Raw genomic sequence first — 9,675 nt, forward strand, 5'->3', positions numbered from 1 at the left:
CATGGAGATCTGTATAGGAAGAAATGAGAGCGATTTTCAGTTGTTTGATGAGTATGAATCAATTTTTCAATTGCTGAGAGCTCAATTCTTATGTATTTTTTTTTAAAAATGTGGGTTCTATATGGGTTGTAGGAATTCGGATGCCAAGAAGACATGATGTTCTGTGGTGTGTTTGATGGCCATGGCCCTTGGGGACACTATGTAGCGTATGGCCCACCACAACAGAAAAGCTGTCTTTGTTGGAAATTCCTTGCAATGTTATCATTTATCAAAGATGATATCATTGTTAAGGGTGATCCCTATTCTTTCTTTCTTTGTTTATTAAAGAATCTCTCTGCTTTCCTTTTCAACCAGGTTCTTGTTATGGTTAATATCAATTGAAGTGTACTAGTAATACTTCTATTACTTTGTCTTTGTTTTTCGTGTTTGTAGAGTATGCCCGTTAAGTTATTTTTCAAATTTTCTAAATTGTTATAGTATAACATTTCAGTTTACAGGAAACCACACCCTGTGTATGGTCACCTCGGCATAGTAGTTTATCTTCCATTGGGATTCATCTTGCTTCTCCAGAAGGATACTCAGCCTAGTATTGAAAGATTAGTTCTCATTATTGAAGAACACGTCAGTTGCTGCAGATTTTCTCAAGGGTTCAACACAATATTTTATTGCTTGATCAATGCTGTTGGTGTGACGTGTGAGTTTAAGAAGCTATACTAAGATGGGGAGCATCCATCGCAAGTTTGTAACTCTCATGCTTTGTACTTTCATTACCAATATTCTTCTGCTCAACTTTAACTGTTTTCTGTTATACGATTTTCTCATACACATACACTCCCATGCTAGCCTTCTCATACTCATAGCAAGGCTCTTCAGTTTAAATGCTTTGCTTTTGTTTTTTTTTTTTTTTTTTTTTTTTTAATGTTTGATTTACAGTGGTATTCTGAGAAGACCAAATGACAATCACAGTGGTATTCTGAGAAGGTCAAACGATGTTACAAGAATTATTACTTCAACTGTTATTGGAGTTGTCTTTGGATTCTTTGTTGGAATCTCATTTCAAAACTTTTCAGTTACCAAGGTAGCTATTTTGTGAGCATCTTTATCATTAAGGGCTTATCATTTTGTTGGTTCCTTTGTCTGTCTAATCTGGGGGAACTTCTGAAAATTAGCAGATTAGCTTGCCTACCAGCCTTCTGTCCTCCATCGATGCAGCCACTATCAATGGTCGTAGATCGGAGAGCACTACCCAATCTTTCCCACCTAAACTTGGTTCAGATGAAAACAAATCTTCTGGAACTTATAGCTCAGGAGATAGTTCAAAGGTAATCCTTTTGGCTATTGCCTTATTTTTAAGAAGTTTGTTTATCCCCATTTTCACAAACCATGCTACTGCATGAGCCCCAACCTTAACCATACTTTCGAGAACAACCTTTTGCCACCAGCCCTTTGTAACTCTAGAAAAAGAAAAGGAGCCATCTGCTTTAACCTCGTACACCTCCTTGTTTCCAGTTGATTGCTTACTGTCAGGTAATGGATCACGCACCAAAATTTTAACTAAACAATGAAAACGTGAATATTAGATGAACACTGGTTATCTTTCCCCCCTTTCTAAACAAGGAAACAAGGTTGTCATTTTTTCTTCATAAGAATAATAACTCCTCTTTGTCCCAATACATTCTCATATGCAATTTCAAAGCCTTTGAAATGACATTATGTCCTCTTTCATGGATATGTTTCCACAGGTTGTTCCTTCTCTGTAAAATAATATTTTTCCTGCAATTTTGACCTACTCTCATCTTTATCTTTTCTCAGCATTTAAAATTTCTTGCATCAGTTTTATTTCTTTTATGGGAATACTTGGCCTGCCTTTTATGCTCCCTTTCATCTTTTCTAAGCAGTGGTTTATAGAGGGGTGCTCAACTACACCCATGGTTCTTGTGCTTTTAGACATGCGGATGAACAAATCATCAATCCAGGCCTTCCATTAGGTTTATCATACTCTCATGGACCACATAAAATGTTGAAATAACTTCCATGAATCTAATGACTGGTGCTTAAGAAAACTATGATAATGGGTAGAAAACACTTGAGAGCTTTGTTGGGGACTATAATTTAAGTCAAATCTGATTTCCTTCTCGACCTTGTGAATGGTATGAATATTCATCTGTTTTCTTCCTTGTTATAAAAGAAAATGGTTTAATTTCTAATTTAAATCCTTAAATGAATCTATTTGAAGGTATATCTGGTGATGATGTGGAGGAGAATAGGGCAGCTGTGAAGGAAGAATTGGCTACTTCCTATAGGAGTAACATTGCTGAGAAGCTGAAAAAGGAGCTTAAAGGGATTAAATTCAAGGGGGAGAGAGCGTAAATGATAAAAAGACAGGGAGATGGACAACATCATGGTGGGACCAGTTCACAGTCTTGATGAGGAGGGGTGTGAAAGAAAGCAAACATGAGGTGTTCTCCCCCCTCAAGTTTGGCCAAGTAATAGTGGTCGCTTTGCTTGCAGGTCTTTTATGGTGGCGATCTACCCTGGACCACATTCAAGATCAGGTATCAGAACCTAGATATATCTTCTCTTCTTTTTTTTTTCAATAGATGAAAATTGAAGATGTCGTTGCAAGTTCTCTTATTAGGAAAGCCTGTGAAATAGAACTCTTAGGACTGTAAAAACCAACTAAAGAGTGTAAATCAAACTTGATTTCTATAAAGCAAGGGAAATATTGTGTAGAGAAATATTAAAACTAGCAACCAAACATGGGTTTTATTGTCCTTGTAAAGTGTTTTGTTCTCATGCCTTTTTTTTTTTCCTGTCAACACAGATTGGGCTCCTTTTCTTCATCTCAGGATTTTGGGGCACGTTCCCTGTCTTCCAGGCTATCTTCACCTTCCCTCAAGAGCGTGCAATGCTGACAAAAGAGAGGTCTTCAGGCATGTACAGGCTCTCCTCTTACTTGATGTGGAGGATGGTTAGTGACATGCCAATGCTAAAAAACAGAAGAATTCCACATGTTGAGAAAATTAAACAATAACCTCCAGTGAGTATTTTAAGACTGATCATGCTCTTCTTTCTAAGCTAATGATATTCATCATAATTTAGTTTTCTGTTTTCCTTTTTACAGGATTGATGGTAACTCATGGAAATGATGCTCTGATCCGAGAGAAAATAGTCACATGGAAGGGGACCTTACTGAATGTGGAAGGCTATGTGGCAGTTTGTTTGTTTTGAAAACTTTAAATTGACCATTAATTGTTTTGTTGATTGTTGTCTTGATGGATGTTAAATGGGTGAAACATGCACAGATTCAATCATTGGTTGATTATAATATTGTTGGCTTTTGTTGACAGAAACTAGATTTAGCCTCGATTATTGATAAATGATGTTAAAAATCGAATTTAGCCTCGGTTGATGCCAACAAAGGCTAAATTTATCTTTAGTCTCAGTTTTGCCTCAATTACCTAAACTGAGACTACAACTCCAGTGGTTAAAGGCTTTAGCCTCGGTTGTTGAGAACCGAGGTTAAAAATAGATTTAACTTCAATTGGAGGCAACTGAGGCTAAAATTTAGATTTAGTCTCAGTTGGAAACAATGGAGGCTAAAATTTTGATTTAGCCTCATTTCGAGAAAACTGAAGCTAAAAAGGTTCTTTTAGCCTCACTTGAAGAACCGAGGCTATAAAAGTCATTTTAGCCTCGGTTGCTAAAACTGAGGCTAAAACCTTTAGCCACGGTGGTTTCAACCTCGGTTTGGATAATTGAGGCAAAACTGAGGCTAAAGGCTTTAGCCTCAGTTTTTAACCTCTTTAGCCTCAATTTTGAAATGAGGCTAAAGCCCCCTTTTCTTGTAGTGATAGGACCTAAGTTTTAGACCATAGAGGTCAAGGATCCACATAAGGACCCTAGTTTAGAACATATAGGTCGAGGACCTACACAAAGACCCTAGTTTATGCCCTGCACAAGAGCAAGGGTCAACATACAACACCCAAACGTACACTCCTGTTGAAGGCCTCCTATGAGGGCTTGTAAGGGTGAGATGTACCTGTGACCCAATCCTACCAAGGAATGATCAATAGGGTCTCTGGACTCTAATGACTTACAGATAAGTAGACGAGCCCCGTTCTGCACGTTGATGAAGACGATCTCCCATGATGACGGAGATTCTTCAGCTTCCTTGATCCGCAACACTTGATGATGCTCCAATAGAGGTGATGGGTTGGGTCAAGGTTATGTTGGAATCCATTCTAATAAATGTTTACCTTTTTTAGAGGAGTGATTCCAAGCTTTAAAGCATTTAAGGGATCCTAGTTCAATGATTTGCCATCAAGATGGTAGCTGGATGATCCTTGAATGGGGAAGTTCATTCATAAATCCACTCTATTGAATATCAATGATGAGGGTCGATTGAAGGATGAACTTCCATGAGAAAATGGGCTTAGGGTAGGTGATATGCAATTACTCTCTCAAAGCTCTTTCTATTTTCTCTATTTAGCAACTAAGAACAAGCTCTCCTTATATAGGCAAAAAGCTCCAACAGAAATAAAACTGTCAGAGTCTGACTGAGTCCGATGTCATCGAACTTGATTCGATGTCATCAAAATATACTTTCGATGCCATCGAATATCAGTTCGATAATATGAACTCAACTGAAAAACATTTCGGGAACTTTTCGATAAAAGATCGAGAAAATCGAACCAGATTTGATGTCATCGAGATTTGAACTTTGATGACATCGAATCAAGGTTCGATTCCTCGACATTATAACACAAGAGCTTGTTGGACATTTTAAAGCTGACTACGATGATATCGAACCTGATTCGATCTCTTCAAAATTCAAATTTCGATGTCATCGAATCCTAGTTCGATTCATCGATCTTTTCAGAAGGTATTCCTTATAAGCTCACTAAACACTTTTTGTCCTCTTTTCGATTTCATCGAGACTCCCTCGATATCATCAAATTTTGAATATCGATGTTATCGAGGCTGTCTCGATTCCTCGAATATTTTCATTAATTTTCTTGTTAAGCTTGCTGGGCACAAACTCGTCCACATTTGATATCATCGAACCCTACTCGATGTCATTGAAATTTGAATTCCAATAACATTGAAGCTCGTCCGATTACTTGAGCAATCTCAGAATATTTTCCAAGAAGATTTACTGGATAATGCTTTAAGTCCTTCGATATCATCGCCTCACCTTCGATGTCATCGATTATTGATGTTCAATGTCATCTAATCCTAGTTCGATTCAACGAATTCTCTGTCCAAATTACTTTGTGGTTGCTGGACATAAAAAGCCCTAATTCGATGTTATTAAGGCATGTTAGATATCATCGACCATGAGTGGTCGATGCCATCGACATAAGCTTGATATCATCGAACTAATGCTGAAAAACTTTAGAAGATTTTCCTATTTAAAGAATAAATTTTCAGACGTTTAACTCCTATGTTGTTCTAAGGCTTTTAAGGAATTATTTACCTGGGTGTTTTGGGACATAAGATGTGAGGCTTAATGTACCTATGATGAGCTCAAAGTACACATTTGGTTGAGGCAATAGCTTGTACGATCTTCATACGGGTCTCACTTGACTCATCGACTCAACCCTTATGCTAATTGACAAACCAAGGCACTTTTAATCTCCCCCTTTGTCAATTACGTGACAAAACATAAAACACCTAGAACAATACCTAGAACAACACCCCTAAATTGTGTGTACATCAATTTTACACAATTTTACAAGTATTCTAATAAGTTCACACACAATTTAAATCTTCAGGTAGTTGCTCCCCCTATCTCCTTGTAGCTTGTTCACACCTCAAGTATAGGGTTGTGATGTAGTAATAATCTCGATAAGACTGAGGTCGAATCCATAGGGATTGAACCTTGTACGTAATATGTAAGTAACTTGAACTAAAACTAGGTGAAGATGTATCTAAAATAGGGAAAAGGAAGAGAATAATTTTGAATTTAATTAACTAAAATTTGTGAAATTCAAAGGTGGGAAACTAGGGTTTCAGAGGATCCACTTGTACAGATCAGGGAGATCTATGCTTGATATAATCTTAAAGATCAACAGTGTGGATCACCAAATGTCAAGGCCCATCCTCAGGTCGTGTATCATGTAGTTCCTTGCCAAGATGTTTTTCTGATGAAAGCTAGTTAATTCCATGGATTGTTTAAATATTTTAAGTTTTTCAATTGTCTCCTTACTTTCAAAGCTATTTTAATTCTACACAGGTTTATATGTTTAATTCCATGCATTGTTTAAATATTTTAAGTCTATTTCATTGTCTCCTTACTTTCAAAGCTATTTTAATTCCACACAGGTTTAAATGTTTTAAGTTTTAGTTTCAGCATGGAGATCTGTATAGGAAGAAATGAGAGCGATTTTCAGTTGTTTGATGAGTATGAATCAATTTTTCAATTGCTGAGAGCTCAATTCTTATGTATTTTTTTTTTAAAAATGTGGGTTCTATATGGGTTGTAGGAATTCGGATGCCAAGAAGACATGATGTTCTGTGGTGTGTTTGATGGCCATGGCCCTTGGGGACACTATGTAGCGTATGACCCACCACAACAAAAAAGCTGTCTTTGTTGGAAATTCCTTGCAATGTTATCATTTATCAAAGATGATATCATTGTTAAGGGTGATCCCTATTCTTTCTTTCTTTGTTTATTAAAGAATCTCTCTGCTTTCCTTTTCAACCAGGTTCTTGTTATGGTTAATATCAATTGAAGTGTACTAGTAATACTTCTATTACTTTGTCTTTGTTTTTCGTGTTTGTAGAGTATGCCCGTTAAGTTATTTTTCAAATTTTCTAAATTGTTATAGTATAACATTTCAGTTTACAGGAAACCACACCTTGTGTATGGTCACCTCGGCATAGTAGTTTATCTTCCATTGGGATTCATCTTGCTTCTCCAGAAGGATACTCAGCCTAGTATTGAAAGATTAGTTCTCATTATTGAAGAACACGTCAGTTGCTGCAGATTTTCTCAAGGGTTCAACACAATATTTTATTGCTTGATCAATGCTGTTGGTGTGACGTGTGAGTTTAAGAAGCTATACTAAGATGGGGAGCATCCATCGCAAGTTTGTAACTCTCATGCTTTGTACTTTCATTACCAATATTCTTCTGCTCAACTTTAACTGTTTTCTGTTATACGATTTTCTCATACACATACACTCCCATGCTAGCCTTCTCATACTCATAGCAAGGCTCTTCAGTTTAATTGCTTTGCTTTTTTTTGTTTTTTTTTAATGTTTGATTTACAGTGGTATTCTGAGAAGACCAAATGACAATCACAGTGGTATTCTGAGAAGGTCAAACGACGTTACAAGAATTATTACTTCAACTGTTATTGGAGTTGTCTTTGGATTCTTTGTTGGAATCTCATTTCAAAACTTTTCAGTTACCAAGGTAGCTATTTTGTGAGCACCTTTATCATTAAGGGCTTATCATTTTGTTGGTTCCTTTGTCTGTCTAATCTGGGGGAACTTCTGAAAATTAGCAGATTAGCTTGCCTACTAGCCTTCTGTCCTCCATCGATGCAGCCACTATCAATGGTCGAAGATCGGAGAGCACTACCCAATCTTTCCCACCTAAACTTGGTTCAGATGAAAACAAATCTTCTGGAACTTATAGCTCAGGAGATAGTTCAAAGGTAATCCTTTTGGCTATTGCCTTATTTTTAAGAAGTTTGTTTATCCCCATTTTCACAAACCATGCTACTGCATGAGCCCCAACCTTAACCATACTTTCGAGAACAACCTTTTGCCACCAGCCCTTTGTAACTCTAGAAAAAGAAAAGGAGCCATCTGCTTTAACCTCGTACACCTTCTTGTTTCCAGTTGATTGCTTACTGTCAGGTAATGGATCACGCACCAAAATTTTAACTAAACAATGAAAACGTGAATATTAGATGAACACTGGTTATCTTTCCCCCCTTTCTAAACAAGGAAACAAGGTTGTCATTTTTTCTTCATAAGAATAATAACTCCTCTTTGTCCCAATACATTCTCATATGCAATTTCAAAGCCTTTGGAAATGACATTATGTCCTCTTTCATGGATATGTTTCCACAGGTTGTTCCTTCTCTGTAAAATAATATTTTTCCTGCAATTTTGACCTACTCTCATCTTTATCTTTTCTCAGCATTTAAAATTTCTTGCATCAGTTTTATTTCTTTTATGGGAATACTTGGCCTGCCTTTTATGCTCCCTTTCATCTTTTCTAAGCAGTGGTTTATAGAGGGGTGCTCAACTACACCCATGGTTCTTGTGCTTTTAGACATGCGGATGAACAAATCATCAATCCAGGCCTTCCATTAGGTTTATCATACTCTCATGGACCACATAAAATGTTGAAATAACTTCCATGAATCTAATGACTGGTGCTTAAGAAAACTATGATAATGGGTAGAAAACACTTGAGAGCTTTGTTGGGGACTATAATTTAAGTCAAATCTGATTTCCTTCTCGACCTTGTGAATGGTATGAATATTCATCTGTTTTCTTCCTTGTTATAAAAGAAAATGGTTTAATTTCTAATTTAAATCCTTAAATGAATCTATTTGAAGGTATATCTGGTGATGATGTGGAGGAGAATAGGGCAGCTGTGAAGGAAGAATTGGCTGCTTCCTATAGGAGTAACATTGCTGAGAAGCTGAAAAGGGGGCTTAAAGGGATTAAATTCAAGGGGGAGAGAGCGTAAATGATAAAAAGATGGGGAGATGGACAACATCATGGTGGGACCAGTTCACAGTCTTGATGAGGAGGGGTGTGAAAGAAAGCAAACATGAGGTGTTCTCCCCCCTCAAGTTTGGCCAAGTAATAGTGGTCGCTTTGCTTACAGGTCTTTTATGGTGGCGATCTACCCTTGACCACATTCAAGATCAGGTAGCAGAACCTAGATATATCTTCTCTTCTATTTTTTTTTTTCAATAGATGAAAATTGAAGATGTCGTTGCAAGTTCTCTTATTAGGAAAGCCTGTGAAATAGAACTCTTAGGACTGTAAAAACCAACTAAAGAGTGTAAATCAAACTTGATTTCTATAAAGCAAGGGAAATATTGTGTAGAGAAATATTAAAACTAGCAACCAAACATGGGTTTTATTGTCCTTGTAAAGTGTTTTGTTCTCATGCCTTTTTTTTTTTCCTGTCAACACAGATTGGGCTCCTTTTCTTCATCTCAGGATTTTGGGGCACGTTCCCTGTCTTCCAGGCTATCTTCACCTTCCCTCAAGAGCGTGCAATGCTGACAAAAGAGAGGTCTTCAGGCATGTACAGGCTCTCCTCTTACTTGATGTGGAGGATGGTTAGTGACATGCCAATGCTAAAAAACAGAAGAATTCCACATGTTGAGAAAATTAAACAATAACCTCCGGTGAGTATTTTAAGACTGATCATGCTCTTCTTTCTAAGCTAATGATATTCATCATAATTTAGTTTTCTGTTTTCCTTTTTACAGGATTGATGGTAACTCATGGAAATGATGCTCCGATCCGAGAGAAAATAGTCACATGGAAGGGGACCTTACTGAATGTGGAAGGCTATGTGGCAGTTTGTTTGTTTTGAAAACTTTAAATTGACCATTAATTGTTTTGTTGATTGTTGTCTTGATGGATGTTAAATGGGTGAAACATGCACAGATTCAATCATTGGTTGATTATA

At 37.0% G+C, this 9,675-nt stretch overlaps 4 protein-coding genes across 5 annotated transcripts; all 4 read left to right on the plus strand.

The window, feature by feature from the left end:
- Nucleotides 1-218: 218 nt before the first annotated feature.
- LOC131225709 (uncharacterized) lies at nucleotides 219-2,013 on the plus strand. 2 transcript variants are annotated; one of them, XM_058221284.1, is made up of 3 exons: nucleotides 219-738; nucleotides 934-1,078; nucleotides 1,170-2,013. In XM_058221284.1, the coding sequence occupies exons 1-3, from the start codon at nucleotides 719-721 to the stop codon at nucleotides 1,395-1,397; spliced, it is 393 nt and encodes a 130-aa protein (XP_058077267.1). In that variant the 5' UTR covers nucleotides 219-718; the 3' UTR covers nucleotides 1,398-2,013. The 2 variants fall into 2 exon arrangements, with proteins under 2 accessions (XP_058077267.1, XP_058077268.1); XM_058221285.1 differs by having other exon boundaries at nucleotides 1,173-2,013.
- Nucleotides 2,014-2,390: 377 nt separating this feature from the next.
- On the plus strand, nucleotides 2,391-3,138 carry LOC131225711 (ABC transporter G family member 9-like). Its single transcript, XM_058221287.1, has 2 exons — nucleotides 2,391-2,555; nucleotides 2,825-3,138. The coding sequence occupies exons 1-2, from the start codon at nucleotides 2,427-2,429 to the stop codon at nucleotides 3,032-3,034; spliced, it is 339 nt and encodes a 112-aa protein (XP_058077270.1). The 5' UTR covers nucleotides 2,391-2,426; the 3' UTR covers nucleotides 3,035-3,138.
- A 3,449-nt stretch (nucleotides 3,139-6,587) lies between these two features.
- Nucleotides 6,588-8,017, plus strand: LOC131225710 (uncharacterized). Its single transcript, XM_058221286.1, has 3 exons — nucleotides 6,588-7,094; nucleotides 7,278-7,422; nucleotides 7,517-8,017. Exons 1-3 carry the CDS (start codon nucleotides 7,075-7,077, stop codon nucleotides 7,739-7,741), a joined length of 390 nt encoding a protein of 129 aa, XP_058077269.1. The 5' UTR covers nucleotides 6,588-7,074; the 3' UTR covers nucleotides 7,742-8,017.
- A 590-nt stretch (nucleotides 8,018-8,607) lies between these two features.
- On the plus strand, nucleotides 8,608-9,382 carry LOC131224970 (ABC transporter G family member 9-like). Its single transcript, XM_058220405.1, has 2 exons — nucleotides 8,608-8,900; nucleotides 9,173-9,382. Exons 1-2 carry the CDS (start codon nucleotides 8,727-8,729, stop codon nucleotides 9,380-9,382), a joined length of 384 nt encoding a protein of 127 aa, XP_058076388.1. The 5' UTR covers nucleotides 8,608-8,726.
- The last annotated feature ends 293 nt before the right edge of the window (nucleotides 9,383-9,675 follow it).

Source organism: Magnolia sinica, chromosome 14 (genome assembly GCF_029962835.1).
Source record: "Magnolia sinica isolate HGM2019 chromosome 14, MsV1, whole genome shotgun sequence".
In the NCBI taxonomy this organism is placed as follows: Eukaryota; Viridiplantae; Streptophyta; class Magnoliopsida; order Magnoliales; family Magnoliaceae; genus Magnolia; species Magnolia sinica.